This window comes from Grus americana, chromosome 1 (genome assembly GCF_028858705.1).
Source record: "Grus americana isolate bGruAme1 chromosome 1, bGruAme1.mat, whole genome shotgun sequence".
Classification (NCBI taxonomy): Eukaryota; Metazoa; Chordata; class Aves; order Gruiformes; family Gruidae; genus Grus; species Grus americana.
In genome coordinates this window covers 34,430,307-34,456,864 of record NC_072852.1, presented here as the reverse complement: position 1 = coordinate 34,456,864, position 26,558 = coordinate 34,430,307, and the positions used below count along the sequence as shown (strand labels likewise).

Below are 26,558 nucleotides of genomic sequence, written 5' to 3'. Positions count from 1 at the left end.
CAAGGGTAAATTTTTCTTGCTCTGGACTTTCCCACTGGTCTTGGTGACCTGGGACTCCTGAAGGCAAATCTTACCAGTAAAGACCAAGGTGAAGAAGACATTGAGTACCTCACCGTTTTCCATGTCCTTTCCAAAACCCATTCCTGCACACTTGATCAGTGTCTCTGTATTCCTTCCAAAGCCTGAGAGGGATGATGCTGTCCATGCTTATGTCTTGCTTATGGAGCTAGGCTCATGTTGTAGAACAGGCTGTTGACCAAGAACAAGAATAAATCAGAGCTGAAATAGCTGGGATAGGTGGTGTCCAGAGCATCCCCCTACATTCTTGATGAGGCTGTCTACTTTGTGCCAAAGACCAGGCCTGTTTCCTCGGTGCTCATGTTGGTTGGGGAGATGTGCTGTTTCACATGATGGGACTAACAGCTCCTCCTCCTCGCCTTCTGATGGAGCAGAGAGGAGCAGAGGCAGTGACTGATATGGCACCACTGAGTAGCAAGCTTGCAGCCTGCTTCTGATGGGAGAGGTCAGAAGTCTTCTGATAAAATTATCCTGAGATTGAAACGTGGTTTCAAGGCAAACCCATTCACCCAGAACTCAGAGCAGCTTTCCCAGTTCTGGTGGACTAGCACCAGAAGCTCGCTTGGGTTTACAGGCACAACTGTAACACTTCTCACCTGACAGCTGTCATGGAAAGGCTATATCAGATTCCTAAACTCAATGCAACTTTTGCAGAGAGAAGTGAAGCCCTGTGTAATTAAGTGAGGTAATGGGTTTCATAAAATTTTTTGCTTCCAAATGAGTGCTTCTGTGGTGTCAGTAGGAGCCACGTCTCTCACAACCATGAGAAGGAGAATCAACTGCTACTGCTAGTCAGGTATTTCCATGAGAAGGGGTATTTGCTATGGAGTGCTTTGCAGTTAAAAGAGCTATTGCAACACCTTAGCATGATCTGTTGGAAGCCTTTAGATTAATCATGGTCCATGCCCTCTGGAAATGGATCAGTGGAATGAAGAAGCAGATGTAAGAATCATGTGCAGATGTGTCAACCTCCAGCACCTTTTTTTTTTTTTAAATTGGTAATAGGACATAAAAATGAAATGTGGGAGAATTCCTATTTCTCTTCCCAAAGGATGTGGGTTGAGGCATTGTTAATGTTGGGGATTAATTTGTTGGCTTAGGGAGGTGGGGTTTACGTGTTAAAAGATTTTCACATCTCACAAGGCACAGCAGTAGTTAACACAGTAGAGCTGCCTTCTGTAGTATAGAGAACTGATGCTACCAAGGGAATCTAAAAGTATTTGTGCCTGTTAAACTTTTCCAGAATCCGTGACTTAATACTGTCTTGTTTGATCGCAAAATTATGAATTCTTCAATGGGCATTTCTAAATGCTATCTTAAATTGTATTTGAAAAGTATTTTATTTTAGAATCCAGCACAGGATGACTTTGTTAGATCTACTCGATGTTACTGTAACTCTCCTTCAATTTGATGACAGAGCTTTAAGAGTGGACTTGTTCTCCTACTATATATGCATATCTGCTAGTGCATGTATACAAGATTACTGCGGTTTTGCTGCTTGTCAGCTTCCTTTTTGATTTCCCATGCTCATTTTGTGCTTTGAGTATTCCCCTGGACTGCTTTTAATTATGCATGGCATCAAATAGCAGAGTTTCGCTACTAGTAGTGTTTTGAAGTAATTTTTGTTAACAGGTTGGCTGGATGTATATGGCTTTTTTTTACAGATGATTGGCTGTAACTTGTATTTCCTGATAATGTACTTTTCTTGGATATCACAGGAATCATGTCCACCTGTTATTAAACAATCCATGGTAAACTGCTGAAAATAAACTGGCATACAAAGATGTTACCTTTGAAAGGAAATGTTGAGAAAATGTTTAACAAACAGATTCTACATTCATTCAGCCAGACATTATTACTAACAGTTGGCTTAATTAAATATGTAACCGAATTTATGAAAAAGATGGTGGGCATCAGGTATGTGAGATCACCCGCTCTTATCTGATCTCTTATCAGAAATAGCCAAATCCAAGGAAAATATATTACTTGGCTCTTCTCTGTATTTCCCCCCCTTTTTTTCACATATGGAAAGCTCAAACAAAAACAATGTTAGTGTTGCAAGTACTTCATGGAGAAGGAAAAAATTTTGATGTTGCTAAAATAAATTTTTGCAACTTTGTGTTTAACATTAGCAGTTCAAAATACTCAACTCAAAATACAACTCAGACAAGTGATTTGGTAAATAATTGCTATAGGCCAGATCTCTTTAGAGTTTTGTGCCACTTTCTATATAAGCCAAATAATTAGCATGTGTGACTGTTGCTCTTTTCAGCAAATCCAAATTAATTTGTTCATGTGCACTGACCATAATAATAGCAGACTTCAGGTTATTGAAGACTATTATCATTCCTGTTCCAAAGGAAGCTTGTGAAAATCTTTTAATTCTGATACCCCAGTTATTAGGAAAATAATTTCACTGGTATTGGAACAGAAGGCTTTGTCAAAGTAACCAGAAAGCTTGTTAACTTTGCTGATTTTGCAGAAATGAAGTATTTTAGTACTTTTAGCATGACAAGAGACCTGCTTCTATTTAAGCCCTTGATCCTTGGTGTTCAGCTAAAGCAACCACAATCAGCTTGAGGCCAGGTAGGCTCTGAAGCTAAAACTGTGACACAAATGGCATTTGAAGCCCGTAGAGCATTGAACCAATTCTGTAAGAACTGGAATTACTTTTGGCAGAACTCTTAAAAATTCTTGGCCCCAGTCTAATGAAAACTCTCTGTAAGCTATGGAAGTATCACAGTCAAAAGTTTCCCGACAGCTCAGGAATCTGCCATTCGTTCAGTTTTATTTTTACAATGAAGATTGAAATTACTGATAGTTGGATTGGGATTTACAACAATAATACTAAAAGGCTCAAATTTGTGGTACGAGTATGCAAGGTCCTGCACAAACCCAGAGTAATAGGAGTGCCCTTCAACAAGTCACAGTCTAACCAGGGGGAGGAAGCCGTTTGCACGCTGGGATGGGTGAATATAACATACAAACTCCTTGAGCAGAAAGCCTGTTAGGGTTAATTATTTTATTCTCTGAAATCCTTAAGGGGTTTCTGGGCTTTTTAATGAAGGAGGAAGCAAAGAAGGGAGCAAGAGGAAAGCGGTGGAGCGAACATGAAGGCAGCACAGGCGTGGACTGTCCAGAGCAATATCCGTAGGAAGAAGGGATGCCTCCCATAGTTCATCAGTTTTCATAGCCCACCTGACTTGCTTGGATCCTGGTGTCCTGAGAATTTAGGCTCCCATTTTTGGGGAAGCTCCCAAAGTTGAGAGTTAGAAGTTAGAGGATACTTTTGACATGAAATGTTTTAATTACATTAAAGGGCTGACTTCAATTCACAGAAATAAGAAAATGTTGAGTTAATCTATAGAGCCTTGATAATTTTAAAAAAAAAACAAACCAACAAATAGCACTTGAGCATGATTTGCAGTGTAAAACATTTTAATACATCCCAGTGTGCAGCAGGAATCCATCATATTGAAATTCAAGCCTTTTGGAGTCACTCGAGTCTGGCATTTCTGCTTCAGTAATTTTCAGACTTCGTAGGCTATTCAAAACTTTCCCCTTGGTGCAAGAAAAAAAAAAATAATCACCCAGGACAAAACCCAAAGAATCTAAATTATGGCTTGCAAGCAGCTGGGATCTGGCATGGGTGCTGCATGCTGCTGTAGCCCTGCAGCAGTGCTGAGGTTGTGGTGTCAGGTCCCTGTGTAACCCAGAGCCCTGGCCGTGGGAGGAGGTGAGCGAGGAGGGATGCTGGAGCTGACGTGCCCAGCTCGTCGCTGGACTTAGCTGCATGCACAGCCTAGCCCGAGGGTGTCATCGCCATTTCTCCTCTTTGAATCATTCCGAGTGCTCCCCATTTCCTTGGCAAGTCTCCTGGCTTCCTGCCCTGTGGAAATTTTGGTATGTAGCATGTTGGGTCGGGAAGTTTGGCCTTTGCAGCCACAGCTGAAATGTAGATGTAGACATGAACTTCTTAGTATCCTGCTTAAACTGGTTTAACTTAGACTTGTAACAGTAAATATCTAACTGTACTGAATTTCTGAAACGAAAACACTTCTGAATTACTGCACGCACCTGCATTTAATTAATATTTTCTGTAGTTTCCACATCAGCAGAAAGAAACAGGACCCAGCTGCTAAAAATAATGCAATGATTTTGCTGAGGATGCTGAAACATCTTGCTTTGTAACTTGCATCTTTGCTATATAAAGTCACTAGCCAGCTTGCACATGCTGGGTCTGCGTTACGGTCTTGGCCTTCTCAAAGATGGCTATTTTGTGTGTCAATTACTGATTTCACAGGCAAGAACGGTGTTGTTTGAGCTAGCCTTGGTTTATTGAGGTAATGGATGTAACTAGTGTGTTCAGTGATGCCACATCTTACTTTATATTATTCCATTTTAAATGCTGTCTTACTGTAGAAAAAGCAGATAGTAGAATCACAGGCAAACTTAGGGGAAGTATCCTATAACATCAACTTCTACGTCTTTTTAAACATAACAGCTAATTCTACTTAAAAAGACTGGTATATCACTATGATAATTTTTCAATACATTGATACAGAATAATTAATTTTCAAATATATACTTTGTGTTTTGCAGTCCTATCACTGAACTACAACTATGCAATGTGAATCAAACATCTTCACATAGAATTTTTTTTGTGACTTGAGAAGTTAGCAGGAAATGACTATATGAGTTATTTCCTTACAAAGCCATACCAGTATATCAGCTATCTGATTGACAGCATTTCTGCTCTTCCCGTGGTTGCAAAATTTTTTCATGTTTTCAAAATATGAGGTGCCTTTTGAGATTTGTACAAGCACTATTAGAGAGTAGGCTAAAATTGACATTTGCATGGTCGACAATATAATTTCCCTGTTGCCCAGGGTGAAAGCTATTAAATTTTACCTCCTGAATTACTGTTGGCAAATAGTGCCTAAAAGCAATGATTCAAATACTGAACTGTGCCCCTGTGAACTATCTAATACAGTACCTTGGTGGTGGTGATTTCAAATAAATAGTTTTTGAGAACAGTAATTATAGGAATTTGGACCTCCACACTGCTTACATGCTTCTGCATAGTTTTGTTTGGTTAATACGCTTTTTCGAGGTACTGGTTAGGGCATAATATTCTGAGTGGTGATTAATAGGGAAAAATATTCTCAGTAATAGAGGGTGACTGTTCCAGACAGACAGGCCTAATTTGTACTGTCAAATCTGAAATTCTTAGAAAGTCTTTGAAAAATCTTGTTTGGCTGCTCTAGAGCAGAGAGTGCAAAGTAACTTTTGGTTCCTCTATTTTTGTTCCTGCACTCCTGTGAGATGCTTTACGTAAAATCATGAGGTTAGGAGCCATCATCTTCACAGCTTCTGTTCTGATCAGGAGCTTTGTTCATGTGATACATCTGGTGAAACAGTGGAGGAAAAACAGGAAGCAAATTATGGCCTTGATATTTGTGCATTTTCAGCTCCCCAAGACTGAGCAGAGCAGGGGGGGATTTTTTCTCTACCTCACAGCTTGAAGCTGTATGGGTATTACTGAAAAGCTGGTACTGAAAGTCCTGTAGAGTTCTGCTGACGCAATGTTTTATTTTCCTTAGTTACGGTCTTCTGTAGTCAGTCAAAGGTATTGTATTAAAAGTATGTAGTATTATATTTTTAAACCATCTTCCAGTAATTCAAAATTAGTGATTATTTTGTGTTTATTTTTTGCCATACTCCTCACCTGATTAATTTCTACGCAAACCTGATAACAATAACTATTTTCCTAACTGATCTCCTTGTGTTTTCATCTCACCAAAACTGGGTCTTGTATTCAACTGATATAAATTGATACGGTTCTCTTGCATACAGGGCTATGTGCTTTTAATGCCCTGCCTTTGCATATGTTCCAGATTCTCTTGTTTATTTCTATTAAGGAACAATGATAACAAGTTGTAAGGAGTCATTCTAAAATGTCCATTTGTGCGGATGCAAAAATGACTTTTTGACATTGATGGTCAAGATCATTTTGGTATCTCTGACCAACCCTAAGGAAAACAAGGGCCATGAAGCGTGCTGTTGTAAAGCTCACTCTTTAGTATCTTTCTGAAGTCAGGCCTTGGGTGAGCAGGAGTCCTATTAAGTTAGACTCTGGATGAAGGAACTGTAACCTGCAATGCATTCATAGCTTTATTCATAAATCATCTGCCTCCCCCACAACCAATTAGTATTCTAGGTGAATAGCTGCCCAGTCCAACATGCATAAAAATAAAGTAAGTTGCTAGTAATGCTTGTACCTTTAGAAGTAATAGGTGTACTGTGGTTTGAAGAAAGTCAAGATGGGGTTGATTTCAAAAGAGGCATTACTCCCATAAGGATCTCAAATGTGATGCATTTTTTCTAAGCTATTTAAATGAGTTCATGAAAAATATGTTGACTTTGCCTAAGTCTAAAGTCACTGCAAAGCATTTGATATATTACATCTTAAAGAACACTGAGCACTAAAGAGGCAAATACTGCAATCTCCACTTTTTTAATTGGGTTTCAGTTGCTCTTATGAACACAGGCAGACAGACAAGAGCAAACACTGGCAGAAACTAAGCAGAGGCAAAGGTTTTAACTCTCTCCTGACTGTACCTCTCTTTTAACTGGCATCTTCTTTAATGCCGATGTCCAGCAGAGGCAGGGAGAGCGAGCAGTGCGTGGAATGCATGATGCAGTAGCAGCTTTGCTCCCAGGGATTGTAGGTGGCAAAGGGCATATCCCTCACTCTCTCTAAAACAAATATGCTCAAACGAAGAGGTGAAAGTTGAAGGAAGAGGAAGAATTTATCCAGATGCAAGACAAAAGCTCACGAATGATTACATTCTGCGGGAGGAACAACCCAGATTTGATGGCGATCTTAATCAGTTGGGAAAGCAGTAAACTCTAAACCCTACTTAGAGTCTGAGCAATAATCTGGTGGGAATTAGCTTACAAATGCAGCCTGTCCAGGCTGCCATCACATCTCTGTCCCCTTTGACTTGTCTGAGATTTCTCCATTCATTTGTATAAAAGGTGTAAAGTGGCTAAAGTTTTTTTTTCCCACCCCCAGCCCAAAAGAATTTGCAAGATCCTTTCAGAGAGAAGGAGAAACTCTAGCACAGAGTTTCTGCAAAAACTATTCTCCAAGAACCTCTGCAAGAGTTTTTTTACCCTCAGGAAATAATTAATGGATTTGAAGGATTTTAGTCACAAATAAGCTTATGAATCTTGGGCATGTGATGTTTACTGTCTAAATGTAATTTTAGACTCAGAAAGGACTGTTGCTGAGAAGCGAAATAATACTGCATATTCCACAATGCTGATAAAAATGTAGCAAAGAATTAATGAGTGTCATTTGAATTGTTATTATAATTAATAATTCCATCAAATTGCAGCTATGTGCCAGTAAAAGCCAAGTCTTCATATTTTTATTTATTTACTATTACAAGGAGGTTCAAATCAGAAAACAAAAACATGATTGGCAGTCTCAGAAACTGTGGTAGAGAGGTTTTCAGCTAACTCCTGGAGAACGAGCCTTTCCTGCAAGGAATGCTCCATTTTAACAACGCTCCCAGTGCAAATTCAGGCTACAGAAAAGTACACATGTGCAGCCAGCAAATGGGTTGCGAACATGGCATATATGATATAGATAAGCTGTTTGTAAGTGTGAATCTGAAATTCAACATGCTGGTGTTCACAGTAGCTTACTGCTCCTCCCTTTCTCCAAATATTTCCCTTGAACACATGTAATAATATGAAGTTAATGACATGTGCTGGTGCTATAGTCAACCACTCTTCCAAATACCCCAAAAAATTAAAGATCCTTAGAGTGCAACAGAACTGTACAGGGGACTTGGTTTTTTACAAAAAGCAATACTTGTGTTCTACGTTGTGAGATCTGTTTGAAACAAAGAATGCAAGACTTAAATTACTATCAGTGAGCATCCTTGTGACTTCTGTGATCTGTCTGTACTACCAAATAAAGCAGGTGGGGTAGTAAAGGCAGCGGGTGCAGCTTTCATCACTACAGCTTGATGCTCTTCCTCTCACCTCTCTCCAAAACACATTGGCCTGTTCCATAGTTTCTGTTCCTCCGTGTGTTACTGTTCCCCAATCCATGCCTCATCATCATCCGTGGTACTTATTGAATCAACTCTGTTACTTAAAATTCTTCACCCGGATTTCTTTATGTGCAAAAAAAGAGCCTGGTAGAAGCAGTTTCCCCTCAATTTACAGATGTGGAAGTCAAGACACATGGGTAAAGTTGAGTAGGTGACAAGGTTTGCATAAGAAGGCAATGGCAAAAGTCCAGACAAGATACAGGTCATCTCATTTCTGCTCCCCTTACTCCACTGTTCAAATACATCGATATCTGAGAGAAGACATGATGGAGTTTATATCATATTTTTTCAGGTGGGAAGTGCAGCCAGTTCATAAAACCCAAGAAAGAACTTTTTCTTTGACTTTCTAAAGGATATATTCTAAAACTGCTTGCTCATTAAATTGTAGAAGAAGGTTTAAAAGTTGTCTATAAGAGTAAACAAATGAGATCTGCAGCAAGCCAAGAGGAAAGCTGGGGTTCTGCGGATGAGATGCTTTTTGCTCAGCCGCAGTGTCTGGAAGGGAGGTCACCCTAATCCCTGTTATCACCTGAATTTTCCTCAGATATGAAAAATAAGCTCAAAGATGAACAGTGAGACAAGGGCTGGTGACTTCAGAAGCTTGGGAAGTTTTACTTTGCTTTACATTTTTACTTATATTCATTTGCAAAGTAAATCTTTGACAGAAATTAAGCAAAAAATGCCTATATTGAGTCTGATGAGCATTCTGGATTTAGGAGTGAACCCTGCTTACCTCATCCTTTCTGTTTTGCAGCTTAAGGTGCTTTGCTGCTTCATCCTTCTGTGTCTTTTTCTCTCTTAATTTTCCTTGCCTGACACAGTTTCTTGGGTACATATTATTTCTTTCCTCCCTCAGAGTCCTTGTCATTTTTAAATAACAAAAGATTTTTTTCTCTGCTGAAGAACCAAATACTAGTACTTATCTTTTTCTCTTTATATTTTCTTTAGCTTGTTGCGACACTGCAATCCTATATGTAGCAGCCAAAAAAAACCCACCAAAACCCAGCGAAACTGAAACCAGGGAAAGAGGGTGCTACCAAAGAGCTTTGAGGAGATGGGATTTTTTTGTTATTTGTTAAAAACATCAAAATGCATCTACTACTTAGCTATTATTTGCAACGGGAAAGAACCTCCTTTACTAAACATGAAAACTAAAATTTTGATTAGGTTCTTAAAATACAGGGGTCTATAAATAGAATGTGAATAGTGCAGCTGGGCAGCATTATAATAGAATTTCCTTCTGTTCTGTAAGGGAGATAGGGATGACCTTCATCACTCACTGTAAGCTCTCTCTTTTATGAATTACGAGCCATTCAACTATTAGTGGAATTAAAATCTATAACGCTGCCAGTCATTGCCCCGTATCCCTATGGAGCCCTTCCTCTTGCTGTCAATATGAGGGAGTATGCAGTTTCTGCAGATATCTATGTGTTTATAGCCCAAGCAAAGGAATAGTGTGGTTTGTTCTTTTTCTGTGCTTCAGAAATTTTGTACAGTCTCTAAATGATTTTACACTTCACTGTCATATGGACTGAGAGTCTTGGTAACAAGTCACTGGTAAGAAAATGTAGGCAAGAACGTTTTAAACTTAAGCACAAATATAATATGTGTGATGCCCTGACCAAAGGGTAGAAGACCATAGCAGCAGACCAAATTCAAATCAGAGTGTCAAATCAATTCCTAGCCAAAACTTTGAGTTGCTTTGTGGGTTCTTTTCTTTTCCTGAAATAACCTCTGAACTGAATCATTGGAAATTTGCTGTAATTCATACCAGAGCTGAACTGAAACAACTTTTGCAAAGCTGAGCCCAAACTAAGCTGAGAATGTGCTATTTGCATCCTTGGTTCAAATAGGTAAAAGTCATAACTCATGGTTATGACTGACTTGACTCCTCACTGGAGGAAACTCAAGATCTTCAGTCAGTACACTGTGCAAGTAAAGCCTTCCTTCCCACCTGTTAGAAGAGATAACAGTGGTCAAAGTAGCTCTTCCCTTTTCAGACAAATAAATTCTCTTTTGCTTAGGACCTGGCTACCATTACGCAACAACTGACAGGTTTAGTGATAGCACCAGTGTGTTGTCCTATTTCTTACATGTGCAAATGGAACTACGTAACTTTCAAACGCTAGCAGGTATCTAAAATGGGTTTGTCAGTGTATTTCAAGGCATGAAAGTGCTTTCGCTATCTTGAAGAAAATAATTGCTTTTCTTTTTCAAGATAGGGCTAACGAGGAAACAGAAGCATGTGTTACAGTTGAGGTGCTGTACTGAGAATGATGGACAAAATGAAAGCAAACCCACATCTTTGTCAATGACTAGAAATAGAGGCCCAATACCTCTCAGTTAATCTTTCTAATAGGGATTGGCACAATCAGTTTCACAGAATCTTGTTGAAAAATATATTCTTTTTTTTTTTTAACACTATTCATGGATGCACCTAGTTCATCATGGCTAATTACATGTTCTGAATTATCGTCTTCAGTTGTTACAAATGTCGCTTCCTTTGACGATATTGGGTATGTAATAAGAGACTGTCATAGTTTCAGTTATTGGTGGGGTCTGTGATTGATCAATTTTTGACAACAAAGAGTTGTTAACAGGGCTGCATGGTGAAGCAGTCAGTGGAAAATTCCCTTTCATAACGTTTCTATCTAATTTTGGAGTGCCGCCACTGCCACACATGAAATAACAACACGATTGAATTTCTTTTTGCTGGCATTTAGCAGGACCTATGGGGGTGTGCAGAAATCAATGGGGGATCGGGAGTCTGGAAAATTACATACTTGAAGAATTAATGAACTATAATTCCGTATTACATCCTCAATCACATTTTGCTTCCTTTTCATTAATGGAACTAAATTAGTTTTCCATGGACAGAGTACTTTAAAAAATGCAATCATGCTCTTGCTAGGATTTAAAAAAAAAAAAAAAGACAACCTGTTTTAACAATAGTTATTTTTTTGTGCAATTTTTAGTGAAGAACATATCTGCAGCACTGACTCAACCTGTTGAAGCAGTTTTAAATGTGACATTTATAGCCCCAGTTCTATTTTCCTGCCCTTTGAGCCAGATTATGTTTTTAAGGTGACTCAGCATGAATTTCTACTAGATCTGGGAGATGTAGAGATAGAAGCAGCAACTCCAAAGGCATTCAAAATGCATTTTTTTCCAACATGGGCCTAATTCATGCTCTGGGGAGCAGGGAGAGGAAAGGCCATGGTCTTCACTCTTCTCTGAAGGCTGCATCTACGATAACTGATGTTTCTAATGCTATATCAAGAAAGTCATTTTGCTCACAGAATTATGTTATGCTAGGATAAAATTGTGGGTGACTCTTCTCTTTGCTGTGCCCCACAGGCCAGCTGTCATCTGGTCCTTCGTGACTAAAACTGGTTGAAATGTTGGGATGCAAATGCAGTTAAATTGAAGAATATTCTATGGTTTAATGAAAACTTTGATGTGACGAGAATGAAAAGCATGTCCTAGTACTCACGACACAATATCATATCTTTAAAGAGTTACTGGAAGCTGAACAAATCATAGTGAGATTGTAAACAAAATCAGGCTCTAGGACTTGCATTGACCAAGGAAGAAAGTTCCTTTGGGAATCAGCAGCAGCTTTAGAAGAAAGGAGTCGATGAGACTTTATAAAACAGATTTAAAAGGCATTCTAAACAACTTTGGTTTTCTGGTATAACTGATATCTTCCTGGATTATTTCAGCAATCTCAGCTTCTGTAGTCTTGGGTTTTTTATTCCTCTGTATGATATTTATATGCATGTGGTGTATGGGAATGTAGTGGGATGGAAATCCCAAAAGATGATACTTTATTTTAACAAGGTAGCTCCAGTATATAGAACTAGTTTCAGGCTTTTATATTTATTCACTGGGACCTGTTTTTTGCATAAGATCTCAAATTAAAGGTCTGATTGAACAGCAAGGTCTTCTCAAGTATCATCATACTAGAAATCTGCTGTCACATGAAAACCAACACAAACACTTTTCTCAAATGCCGGAGATGGGACTCTAGAACTTGCAGTAGAGATAATGAACTCTTCAAAGCTACTCCAGAAAATTGAGTTTTGACAGCAGATACATTATGCAGTACAATGAACTTTCATTTTGTCCTGCTGAATAAGGCCTTTTCCCCCTTGCATACGTATTTACTAAGATCAGATAACTCAGACATCATCTTAATCCTACTGGGCATTCTGTTATCTGAGCGTATGTCTGAATAGTTGGGACATAGTCTTTCATATCCAAGCCAGACATAACATCCTTGAAAATGTATTGACATATGCAAAGAGTGCCTGACTGTTCTAAATGTACCTATGAAAAAAAAGCATTGAAGATGTATCTTTTTAAACAGCTTCATAGTCCCCTAAACCACTTCTTCAGTGTTCTGTTTCTGAAATTATTTTTCTTTCAGTGTTTGCACTTTATTTATACCCTGTATGGGGCTGGGATGTGGGTGGCCCTGGAGGTTAGCATTAGGTTGGAAGGGCTATTGCCTTTGAAATGAGATCTCAAATTTAGCCTAAGTCAGTAGTAACTGAGCAGTAGTTGCTGGCTGCTCATTAATCTTTATAAATATATCCAGTGATAATAACCCAATTAGCATTGAGACAGATTATTGTAATTGGGAGTATCCATTAATTGGCAGTCTTAACTGAGTGCCATGTATTACACTGTCCCAGAAAAACTTCCAGGATAGAACTAACTAAATTCTAAGTCTTCACAGCTGTCAGTCTGTGGTGTTGTCTTCTTGACAGGAGAGGGCTACTGGGACTTCGGTTTGTATTGACCCGGATAAAGCAGTTTATGAAAGAAAGGCTTTTAGGAGTAAGCTGTGCTCTGTGTCTCTGTCACTTTGTGCTTGATGGTGGCATACATGCTTTCCTGAGAGGAGGATTTGATGATTAATATTTCAGTCTTGAAGTGAGTAAAATAAAACGGTATAAACCACCCTCCTCTTCCCCCACACCATGGTTCTTTGTCGAGTGCAGCTTGACCACATTAGAGAGCTTGGTCCTATTGCTGGATGAAAGAGCACTGCTATCTTTCAAATTGGCAATTTTATACCACTTTCAATCTTCAAAAGTTCTTATTATACAGAAATTCTCTAATAATATTCATCAGACAGCTAGACTTCCTTTTTTCTTACTGTACCAGTGGATAATTTGCTAATGATCTTATTTTACTCTTCAGGGAGCAGAGTTTTCTCAGTCTCCCCAAGAGCATAGGGGAATAATAGCTGAAACTGTTGCCACAGTTCAGGAAATGAGTGATTCTGAGGTATAAAGAAGGTGATTTGGAAGAGCAAGGGTTTTCTCATGTCAAGGGGAGCTAGGTGTATACAGCACTTACTTTCAAAATGCCTGTGACTGTGTGCCTACTTTATTAGAGTGGGGCTCCAGTTAGCAAAAAAAAAAAAAAAAAAAGTTTTTTTTCCATTTGAAAAATGGGTAACAAAATATGGAAATAACCAGGCTGACTGATTTCAGTTTAAGAAAAACACACAGGAGAAAACCTGAATATTTGAAAACCAAATCATGTGCAACTTAAGTGTGTAATAATCAGTTACCCTGTTTTGTGGCATTGGGGTATGTACAGGATTGCCATGAGTGCATCCATGAGTTACATAGGGTAGAGAGAGTCCCCGTGTTCCTGGTGGTTTGTGGGCTCATCAGTCTCATGAGTATATGTGTGTATTCTCCAGCCACAGTGTTTCAAGAATCAAAATCACAAATCTTCTGCCATGCAAATGCCACAGGGTGAAGTACAGCCAGAGCAGGCGGTGCTGAAGTGCTGCGGTACAGCTGCATAGCCTTTCTCCAGCTTGAGGTGAAGGTTACTTCTAGCGACTGTCTCGGTATTACTTTCTGTTCAAAACCTGGCCAGTCGTATCAGTGGGGTGGCAGATTTGGTATGTGCAATTGTGCTGTTTATTTGAAAAGTAAAGAGAAAAATAGAGAAAACGCCACCTCCATGATAGCCAGCGGGAGTTCTGCCATAAATTGGAGCAGGGCCAGGATGAGACCATTTGCTCCGGTCCATCACACATCTGAAACTTTATTTTACTTCCTGGATTGGGATGCTTTCCTTTTTTTTTTTTTTTTTACTCCCTTCTTCTCCCCCCACTTTGCCACAGCTTCTTATAGCCAGTTAAAGAGCAGAACTAGCATACTCAGAATAAGAAATCTGTTTTGTCTATTTGCTTAAAAATATCATCACCTGCTATTGAAAAAAATACATCCCTCCTTTCCTTGTACTTAAGCATTTTATTTTATTTTTTTCATAAGTGAAAATATCAAGCCTTTCAGTAACTTCCTTCTATAGAGTAATATTTCATTTTTCATGCCTTTCTAGTACAGCATCAAACAGGACTTCATTAGTGCTGTTAATGTTCCATATAGCCACTGATATACCATAGCCACTGGCCAAGCAAAACTTCAATCATTTTTTCTTCTCTTGTCAGCTCACACCTCTGACTGAGCAGCTGCAAGATGATTCATCTGAGAATGTTTCACCATAGGACAGAGAAAAATTATTTCTGGCTGCTTTTCCCATACTAATAAGATAATTTCAGTTGTAGATACTTTTGCAGCACTTCCTGAGCCATGCTATGCCCATTTGAAAATAGAAATCCTTTTATCCAAATGTCAAGAAAATTTTCCATGAAATCAGTGCTTTGCCTCTGCAAAACACATTTCTGCTGCGTTTTCTTGTTTAACAGAGTTGCGACAGTTATATTTTGTCCCATTACAGACCAAGTCTCTACTAGAATTAATGATCAGCATTAGCTGTGAGGTTTAGAACAAAATTGTGTGCATAAGGAACATCTATATTCTGAAACCCACTGGCACATGCTGTAAAATATTGTTTGCCTAAAAGGTTAGTGGTGAGGAGAATCGTTTTGAATTTCTTTTGTTTGCTGCAAAATCATGTAAGGAGTAATGGGTTATTCAGCACTGATGCAGCAATGGTTCCAATGCAATGGTTTCAGGCAAACAATCTGTCAAGATTAGGACATTTCTTAAAGACCAGCAGCATGCTTCCATCCATGCGTGTTATGGTAGGCTTTCTTACATAACTCCACTCTACTTTGTACGCAGCCATAACAAAACCAGAAGAAAGTATTTCTTTTTTTATTGGCATCTGTAAAAGCATTTCATCCCAAGTAATATTTCTTGTGATACAGGTTTGTCAGCTAGTTTGCAAATAAATACGGAAAAGCTGCTTTTGTTGTCAGTTTACTGATACTAATGTGACATTCAAGGCTTGTTTTTCCTGAATAGTCAGTGAGTTCATCAGAATGCATTCAGCCTGTGCCTGCAGTACTGTGCTTGTAATTATAAGGCTTACAGGTTCACAAATAAATTGTTCTGAAGAGAGGAACACAGTCTTTCTTTAATTCGTATCTGTTACTTTGACCTAAAGAACGCTCTTTTCTCCACTTCATCACCAATAAACACATTCCACTTTCCCGAATAAGAAATATATGCCATCCAGTGTCTTAATGCACGTTATTAAATAGCCAGTATGAAGATTCATATCAAGTCTCAACAACAGCTCTTCTCTTTCAGCCTCTGAGTTTACGTGCTTCATTGATTCTCTGGGGCTTGTGGCTTTGGCCAAACCCAACAAGTTATCTTGTCCTGACCAGGTGATCCCAAGCATTTAGCACCGTCACTTAGATTCTGTTCTGCCAGGCAAGCTGTCTTCCAGGCGGCATATTCCCCAGTGAATGTGAACTTGTAGAGTGTAGGCCTTTCTTCTTTTCCTTTCCTTTTTCTTAAGTAATCTGTGTGTATGTGAGTGAATAGCAGTAGATAAGGCACAGACTGCAAACTAACCTTTTCTCACTACAGTGACATAATTTTCATTGATCCTCCTCTGATCTCTCAAACACCTCTGCGGTCCCACTGGCTCCTGGCTGCTCCCAAGAAAAAGGCCAGAGTTTATACTGATTTAGAGAGAGACACACTGAACAGCGGAAGGTTGTAAAGGTTTGGCATTTCTCAGTCCTGCAGCAGGACTACTTAGATGATTATCCTGGAATTTGCAGTGGAATTGAAAATTCCGTGTTTTAAACCAATAGAGACTTATGACTTAATTTGTGGTACACAAAGCAGCAAAATATATGCTTGTTGCAATATTCCAGCAGTAGTACTGGTAATTTTCATCATCATAAATATTGGTAATGTACACCAGGCACGGCTGGTTAGAGAGACTGTTGATGGAAAATCAGACTGAGGCGTAATAATGAAAATTTCTAATGAAATTTCATCAAGTATCTGTAAAGCTTTTAAAAACCAATATACTCATGGTATGGTTTTACCATTATTCCAAAGACATTCCTTGGCATGTAAATAAAATACCCAGAGCACATCCCATCTACCCCCTGGCATGCATAAGAAAAATTCAGCTCAAAACCAAATGTGGGTGACTGAGCCATACCTTATAGTTTATGCAGGCGTCCCCCCACGTACTTAAGAATTTTCTTACCTTCAAATGTGGAACAAAGTGTATTCGACTCCCAGCTGCTCTTTTTGATGGTGAGAGAGGAGACTGAGAGTCAGAGGTGCTGGTGTAAGTCAGCAGGAACTCCACAAGAAAGAGAAGCCCTACTAACCTAAAATCGGTGTCACCAAGAGGATAAGCAAGGACCAGAGTGAGTATGTAATATTTTGATATGCCCCTAGAAACAATCTTTGTTTATCAGGCAGCCTGCACTACTCAAAGGATTAACATATTGTTTGAACTGGGATCCAGTTCCTTTCTTCCTGCTGTGGGCAATTTACACAGATGTCAGATTACCTGTCATGTATTGTGACAAAAAGAGTTGCTACTATGTAAACAGTAAGTCGGGATTAGCATAACCTCCACTGTTAGCAGGGCCCACACCCTTCGCAAAAGTCCTTTTATGGAAATGATTCAAAACTTTTTCTCTGGATAAATCTAGAAATACAAGTGTCAGTAACGTAAATACTTCTGTGAAACCCAGAAGTACCAGAGTACTGGTACAAGCACCTTGTTCTTCCATCAGACGAATATAGCAATTTCCTCTGTGTGAATCTTCTCCTTCTTTTCCATTGTTCTTACTAAACAGACATTGATGAATGCTCAGATGGCTTTGTTCAGTGCGACAGCCGTGCTAACTGCATTAACCTGCCTGGCTGGTACCACTGCGAATGCAGAGACGGCTACCATGACAATGGGATGTTTTCACCAAGTGGAGAATCCTGTGAAGGTCAGTATCTAAAAAAGGTGGGGTAGTATTATGACTTTCATTACAGTATCGTCTAGTATCTCTGACTGTACTGGTCAAATTTTGTCTTGGGCACTGTATCAATGAAAGTTAAACCTTGACCCAAAGCAATCATGGTCTAAATAAGCATCATAAACAAAAGGCAAAAGAAATAAAGTATGAGTATTCCTAACATACAGGTGGAGCATTAGCGGCCATTTCTATGATTTTCTAAGATAACATGTGAAGTCAGGCATGGTGCTTAAAACACAGTCTCTCTGGCTCTACATCTGCTTCTGTGCATGGTCCTTGCATAAGTGATTTCCCATGGGCTGATAGCATGCACTGTTATCTGTCACTCCACAGTAATATGTTTATATGTCAGATTCTCTGTATGTGGAAATGGGCCTCAATCCAGACCTCAGTTCCTCCACTTCATTCCTCATACACTGAATAGTCTGTGATGAAAATATTTCCCATTGCAAAGAATGATTATGCAGCCCTGATGCCCTTACCCACACCTGGGTTAATACTGTGGTGCTTCTCCTGTGCACAGGCTAACCGCTTGTAGAAAGTTGCAGTTTGAAGAACAACCTTACAAACTGGGAAGCTCAGTGGACCTAGGGCTGGGGCAAGGCGCAGGGCACAAGAGAGTGACAGAAGGGACAAGAAGATGGGAAGGTTTTCTTTGTTTATGAAAAATGTTAGAGATAACAGCAGGTTAGTAAGAAGACAGTTATTTTCAGATGCAGATCTCTTAGTATGCGATGTTATTCAGTGCTTAAGATACTGCATGCTGCTGCTCTTAAATAAGAACAAACCAGTCTGCTTTGCCATGGACTACTTAGGGCAAAATTAGGAGAAGGGAGAACCCTTCTGTCTCTGAGTGCTGAAATATTCACATGGTGTAAGCTTTCCTACCTTGCTGTTTAAACTCACATTGGCGGGCTGTATCGGTCCCAAAGGAAAGCAATTGAATTAATTTCACTAAGGCAGACACACAGACAGTTCTCCAGGAGTGAGAATGACCTTTTCAGTAGCCCCATCATCAATACTTTATTTCAACACATTTTCACCACAGCTGAAAGCCTGTATTCCCAGGAGGAATCAGTGATTTGAGTCAGCCACTGCTTTCATAAGTCGAGCTTGCTTTGTCAAGAGCTAACTAAATGTCAGTGTTAGCTGGCCAGGTGTTAGGACAAGAAGGTGCAAAGAAGAAGTTGTGATTCCTCTGATTATAATGTTGCCCTTTTGTCACTTGTGGCACAGGTAATACTCTAGCCAGCCATTTATGGAAATATTCTCAATACCCCATGTTTTATCTTCAATGTCAATATAACATTTGTCTTGTGGGTTGAAAAGAGTGGTTTGGCACGTGCCATCTCAAGAGATATAAGCGATACAAAGTGACTCCGTTGAGATGTGTGCAAACAAGCAACAATTAAGCAGCAATTTCTAAGCAAATGAAAAGCCAAGGAAAAAGCAATATGAGGATTGCTACATGTATGCAGAAGTGGCAATTATTAGAATGCTTTGACCTTTTCTACAAAGTGCCAGTAGCTCTTTATTAAACATACACAGAGGGTAACAAGTAATTAGAATTAAATCACAGATGCTAGGAAACTATCTTCATTGCTGATAACCCTAGTCGCTAACAGTGGAACACTTTCAATTTGATTTATTGCAGCTCCAGATTTTGGAATGTGTAGCAACTTGAGATGGGGAGGAAGGTTAGATATTTTATTAGTCTTACTACATCACTTTTTATTGGATTGAAGCCTGTGGCATTCTGTCTCAGACAGAAAATAAAACCTGAAAAAGGTATGAAGACACAGCCTAAAATCTATTGCAGTATGGAAAGTTGAACTTCCAATAGCAGAGCACAGTAGCGCAAAAGCAATTGGTTTCTCTGCTGTCAGATCTTTCCACTGTGAGACATTCCCCTACTGGGTTTAAAGAGATAAGAAAATGGATTTCTTTTGTCACTTACTCAGTATCCCCTAGTTAGAGGTGATTAGATTGAGTTGTTGGTGGATGGTCTTTTAGATGCTCACTGTAACAGGGGAGCAGCTTCCAGGCTATACTAACCTCAGATTTCAAATCTCGGTTCTCCACTTCCCACCTGCAGCTGTATGAGCTTCTTGCTGCATCCGGGACCAGTGTCCTCTGAAGCTTTCTGGCTTGGGCAAGTGCTACAGCTTGCAGAACTGTAGGAGGAACAATGCTGAATTACACCAAAGAGAAACTGGGCCTGCCTTGATGTCTTTCTCTTCGAGGGCTTGTCCATTTTGCTTTCTAAGAGGACGACTTTAAAGAAGTGTTTATATGGAGTACATAATAGGCTTGTGTTTGGCTCATCTTTTGTAAGTTTTAGTTGCTTTGAAGAAAATTCCCTCTTTCAGTGGAGAAAACCTTTGGAAGCCAAGGAAGTGTGGGTTCAAATCTTTTCTTTCTTGATTGTTCTATACGGTCTGCCTCAAATCTGGGTCTGTCAGTGTCCCCATGACATGTGCTAATAGTACTACAGAAAGCATTTCTGTGATCCATGTTAGTCAGAAACTTGTTTCCTTCAGCAAAGGCTCCAGTTTTAAAGATTTGGGTGGAAACACCTCTGTTAAGATTACAGAAGCACAAAACCTTATTTTAACAAAATACCAAAACTGCACCTACCTCTTTTGCAGGAAATGGTCCCATTAGGGCATCATAATAAAAATTCCTAGCTAGGGGTGGACTCCTTGGTAGCATTAGACTTTGTCAGTGCTGGATAATGAAATAATAGTTGCTGAATTGCCTGTTTTACACATATATTGACCTTGGCTACTGCTGCTTCTTTGGCACAACTGAGAATATTGAGTATTTTGACTAATGTACTTGGACGCAGAAATTCATAATCCCATTTTATTGTACCTACGGGCAATGGAAGACCTTGAGATTCCTTCTCTATTAGTTTTGCTTCACATTATACTCCTGGGCAGACCTGTGGTCTCTATAACAATTACCGAGAGAGATGATGGGAAATGCAGCTGTAGGGCTTCAACCTCTTACCAGCACTTGCTGCTTTTCCCTTGGAAATAGAATTATGTTATGCATCATCTTATTTCCAGAAAAGTGGTGAAAGATCAGCCGCTTAGTCTTTGAGAACTGCATGGGTTTGGGAAGTCTTAAATTTTATATATATGTAAATATAGCATTCAGCATGGTATATTACCTGGTACCTTCCCCTTTGCCCCCTTACAGCTTTTCTTTATAGTTTCTTTACACAGTCTTATTGGTGTTCTGAAGGTTGTCTCTCATGTACCATTTCATAAAAGAGAGTTGGCTAAGATAGTAGATATTGCAGCCTCAAGCTTCATTGCATTAAAAAACTGGAACACTGAGGGCAAAACCCTAAAATAAGATCATTCAGGCCTGGTTAATATTTGCTCTGCAGTTCTGTGTAAGATCCTGATTCCTTTGAGTTTGTTCCCTGCAATGTCTAAAAGCTTCCAAAATCAGTTGAAGAGAGAAGCAGTATTGGTTTGTACCAGAAAAATGTGGGTTATACCTCATCAGCTGTTGGACATTTTGCATACCTCCACGTCCAAAGGATAGCTCACCTAATTAATGCAGCCCCTTAGGACTTACCAAGAGTATCTGGCAGGTACCAGCTGTTGTTGATACAGAATATGAGATCAACATACCTTCAGTCTCAGCAGGTACTGACCGCATTCTTTAAATGAGACAGGTGCAAATGAAAGGACTGGAAAGCATCAATCCAGAATGCCCGGTTGAAAAAGGATCTTTTTGCCTGCAAGGGTTTATCGGTATGTGAACTCACCATTGAGGATTTCTGTTCTGAAATGTCTTGTTATATTCTTCTTCTACCTTTGCTGTCCTGCTTGCAGAAGTAGAATCCCTTCCTTCTCTGTGTAATAGATAGAGCAGGCTCCCTGACAACACAGAGGGCTAGGGCCCTGAACGATATTTTTGACAATGCAGGATAATGAGGAATGGAGGCATATTAAAAGTCTCAGGATGCTCCCCAGCCTTAATGAATGAACAAAGTCCAAAATAGTCGCTTCAGCATCCATGACTTTGGATATGGAAGGCAGAGGAATCGCTGATTGCCAGTATGTCTGAATTTATCTTACAGTACATCCAGTATTTCAACTAGTACATGAAATTTCTTGTAGTTGAAAAACTGCTGTCAGTTCAGAGTCCTATACTTAGATCTTTCTACAATGCTGGTAATATTTAACAGAAGCTTTGTTACTAATAGCACTTAAGGAGACAGGAAATAAAGAATCACTACTCTTCAGCAGGAAATCTTACTAGCACTCACAAAGATCCATCAAAATCCTTTCATCTTTATTCATGGTCATAAAAGGTCAACAAATAAAGTGACTTTTTTTTCCATCCGTCCCAAACAGAGCTATAGGCATTGAATCTTCATTACTGAGTTTGGGAACCCAGCCTAAGCATCACCAAACAGAAGGCAGATGTGGAGACTCTTTAGTATTTAAATATTCTAGAGTGTGGGCAGAGGAGTGTGGGCAGAGTACAAAATTGGCAGAGTTTCTCATCTTTTATAAAAGGACTAATAAAACACAAACTTGACCACTGCATTTTATAAGACACTAATTTGAACACATTTACTGTATCAGGAAACAACATTTCTGTGAAGCTGGCATTACCGGCATCTGAAGTCTCAGCTCTTCGTCTTCCACATCTGCTAAGCACGCTGACAGCTGGCTTGCATGAAGTCACAAATAAATTATTCACAATTCACTTGCTCTTTGAAGAATGCTTACATCAGTCAATAGATTTACTTAGGACAGAGAAGAATAGAAACCAAACTTTCTGCTCAGAAGAGCTTGGTCTCTCTATCAAATGCACTCCTCCCTGTTTTACCTTAAGCAAAAAAGTATTCGGGTGTCCTCATGTTGTCACTTTGCTGAGCTAATGCTGCTCCCCAGAGCAGAGAAACTTCAGTTGTTTCAGAGCAAAGAAACTGTCCACCATCCCAACCCGTTTCTTCCAATATCATATTTCTCAATGGTAGAGATGTTCATCTTTTCTTTATATAGATGACACACTAACTGCTGTCAGAACGATTCTGTTAGGAAACCGTGTCCGGGGGAGACCTTTTTGGGTTTTATGTGAACGTCCTGCATGTAAATCAGGATAGCTCATCAGAGGAGGGAAAGTTGCAGCCTTCTATCAGCTATATCAAACTGCATCTCTGAGCCCTTTGTCACTACCTAGCAAGGTGTACACAGGTTATTTTCTAATTGTGCCTTGTTCATACTCCTTGTGAGTTTTCTAATCTGTCATTATCAATATTGTATTTGCAGTTGTTGCCCAAAATATTGTTGAGCTGTGTGTTGGGTTTGCATGGCAAGGTTTTGGTAGTGGGGGGGGCCTACAGGGGTGGCTTCTGTGAGAAGCTGCTAGAAGCTTCCCCTGTGTCTGATGGAGCCAATGCCAGCCGGCTCCAAGACGGGCCCGCCGCTGGCCAAGGCCAAGCCAATCAACGCCTCTGTGATAACATATTTAAGAAGGAAAAAAACAGTTAGAGGGAGCTTTTGCAGCCGGAGAGAGGAGTGAGAAGGTGTAAGAAACTCTGCAGACACCAAGGTCAGTGCAGATGGAGGGGCAGGAGGTGCTCCAGGCACCGGAGCAGAGATCCCCCTGCAGCCCGTGGTGAAGGCCATGGTGAAGCAGGCTGTCCCCCTGCAGCCCATGGAGGAAGGATGAGGGGGTGTAGAGATTCCACCTGCAGCCCGTGGAGAACCCCACGCCGGAGCAGGTGGAGGCACCTGAAGGAGGCTGTGGCCCATGGGAAGCCCACGCTGGAGCAAGCTCCTGGCAGGACCTGTGGACCCGTGGAGAGAGGAGCCCACGCCGGAGCAGGTTTGCTGGCAGGACTTGTGACCTCGTGGGGGACCCATGCTGGAGCAGTCTGCTCCTGAAGGTCTGCACCCCATGGGAGAGACTCACGTTGGAGAAGTTTGTGAGGGACTGTCTCCTGTGAGAGGGACTCCATGCTGGAGCAGGGGAACGATGAGAGGAGTCCTCCCCCCGAGGATGAAGAAGCGGCAGAAACACCGTGTGCTGAACTGACCGTAACCCCCATTCCCTGTCCCCCTGTGCCACTGCAGGGGGAGGAGGTTGAAGCCAGGAGTGAAGTTGAGCCCAGGGAGATGGGAGGGGTGGGGGGAGGTGTTTTAAGAGTTGATTTTATTTCTCATTCCTCTACTCTGTTTTGCTTAGTGATAAATTAGATGAATTCCCTCTCTAAGTTCAGTCTGTTTTGCTCGTGATGATAATTAGTGAGTGATCTCTCCCTGTCCTTATCTTGACCCACAAGCTTTTCGTTAGACTTTTTCTCCCCTGTCTAGTGAATGAGGGGAGTGAGAGAGCGGCTCTGGTGGGCACCTGGCCCCCAGGTAGGGTCAACCCACCACAAGCTGTCATTATTTAGAGCTATTCACAGTAGCTCCAAGATCTCTTTCCAGAGTAGATCTAAAACACTGATTTCATTTTTGAATGGGTATTTCCCCATGCACCTTACAATTGAATCTCATCTGACATAGTATTGTTTACTCAGTCAATGTCATGAAATACTTCTATATTTCACCTTCAATTTTTTGTTTTTAATACTTTCTAATCAGCAACCTTTTTCATCTTGCTGTTGATCCATTCCTTCCGATGACTGAGTATATTGGGCAGCACATATTCTGGCACAGATTCTTGGGGAACTTACCTGGGACAACTCTCCATTGTGAAAGCCTGACCATTTATTCCTGCCTTTTATTACTTAGGAATTAACCCGCTATTAATCTGTGAGTCAATGCCCTCTTTTATTCTATTGCACATAGTTCCTTTAAGTGCATGTATTATGCAAAGGAGCTCATGAAGTTTTCAGATAAGAATAGTACATTATATGAAATGTATCCCCCCCCTTTAAAGTCTTTTTCAATAATACAGTATATGTTTACTCTGAACCTATAATATAGTATCTTTAAAAAATCTTCTTTCTATCTGAAAACATTTTATCCTTTTGGCTGCTAGTTTTAATTTATCTTTAAAACGTCATCATTTTAACATAATTCAGCCTTTGAAAATAAAAGCACTATCACAGAGATTTTCCGTAGCCTTTTAAATTCCTTTAAGGAAGTTGAACTTGTGTACATTATGGTCACTGTTGTTAACCAATACAGAGTAATTGTTCAGTAAAGACATTTTGAATCACAGCCTGCACACTGCTCAGGGCCAAGTCAAATGGTGCTTTGTCCCTTTGGGATTCTTTGACTATCTGTTCCAAGACCAGTCAGTAAATTTTTAAGCACAGCCTTGGGTCACAACGTGGTGGGGCAATTGAAATTCCTGTATTTCTGAAGTTTTCTGCCCTTGCAGTCTGTCAAATATTACAAATGAAGTTTAGTCATTCCAGGTACTGTCACCATTTTGGATAGCTTTAGTCCAGTATTTTTCCTGTGTAGGCATGAAATTGCTTGTGATACAATTAACTCCTAGCTTTCTTTAACATGTATCACTGCTTCTTCATCCACGGTACTCCTTTGTCATTGCAACATTAAGTTGTACCCAGGGATGATGGTAAGAAAAGGAAAATCCTTAAAAGTGTGCCAGATCAAAGCTGCTGCAATTTTTAGTGCGCATTAGATAGATAAGGACTGGTCCTCAATTTAGCATTAGATAACTAGTTACACTTTGTTTCTGTTTTTTTCAGAGGAAAATCTCCAAGTCTTTTGAGACTTATTGTTCTAATGTTATAACATTCAAGCTGCTTGGTTCCTAAGCAGTGTGTTGTAAATAGCCTGAAGTGAAATTTTTTTTTTGTTTGGCTTTTTTTTTTTTTTGGTAAACAATATGGGTGAGATAATAACATGCCTGTGTGGCTGGATATGCTGGAAATACGCAACCTGTAATCCTCCCCTTTCCCTTTTTCAGACACAAAGGATGCAGGGGCCAGTGTACCCTGTCCATATGGTTATGGAAATTGGAGAGCTGGTTATGGCTGTAAACAAAATGTCAGTAACATTATTCACCATCCATTATAAATCCAAAGTAAAAAAGCTGAACAAAGTTTTGCTTGGTATGGATGATTTATGTGCAAGTTCTTTGTAGATAATGCCTGACGTTTGATAGGGATGAATAATGCAGATGAGAATTTCATGCATGCAAAGTTCGTGTTTCTATCGCTGCGTTATAAACACACTGTTGTTTCTGATTAAATTAGAATCAAAACCTAAATAGCTCCTGCTTTGAGCAGGGATATTTAAATTGCCCTATCCAGAATATTTATTTTCATGCATCAAACAACTGAAAAAAACCAAGGTTGAGATTTTTCATAAGTTCTCAATGTTGGATAAGCTCAGCACAATACCAGAGTCAATGATGAAACCTCAATTATTTTCAATAACAGTGCACTAACCATTACCATGTTGAAAAACAAACCTCAGAAGCCTTTTCCTCATGGGAAGATTGTGAAATACACTTGTACATAAGTGCCAAATGCAGACTTAGTGTTTATAGGGTCACCATTTGTTGTTTAAAGCAAACTGTTCTTATTTACATGACAGCTGAACTTCGTCCAAGTGTCTCATTAAATATGGCTGCTTTCAGTTAAGTGACCAGGTTGTTGAGAAGTGATATTATTCATTTATGACACTAGCTATGTGAAAGCTTTATACAAAAGAGTGTTTTAAACAAATGAACACAAGTGTTAATAAATGTCAGAAAGTCATTTATTAAAAATTACTCCAATGATAAAGAGAATCCTGTTAATCATTACATTTAAATAGGATTTGTGTTTGTTCTTTTTGTTGCATAACTTAAAACCAGTTAGACTGAGTATATGGAGATGTTAATTTTAAGTTGCCAGATTGTATACTTTCAGTAGGGATTTAAGAGAAAATAGAGGAAGGAGAGAGCAGTTCTTCCATCCCCCTGCTCTGCCCATACCAGCATCACTCAAACCATTCCCGTTAGCTACTTGTCTAAAAACCTTCAAGGCTGGAGGTTGCACAGCCTCCGCAGGGCCGTCTGTTCCGCTAATTATATATCCTTACTGTTCGACTCGGTTTCCCTGTCTGATG

The 26,558-nt window shown here is 39.8% G+C and overlaps 1 protein-coding gene across 1 annotated transcript in view; it reads left to right on the top strand.

The window, feature by feature from the left end:
- The window catches only part of NELL2 (neural EGFL like 2), a 160,603-nt gene that overhangs the window by 124,821 nt on the left and 9,224 nt on the right, over window positions 1-26,558 (top strand). The window contains exon 16 of the mRNA XM_054806789.1: window positions 17,320-17,460. Coding sequence (XP_054662764.1) covers window positions 17,320-17,460 — 141 coding nt within the window. The remainder of the gene's footprint in view (window positions 1-17,319; window positions 17,461-26,558) is intronic.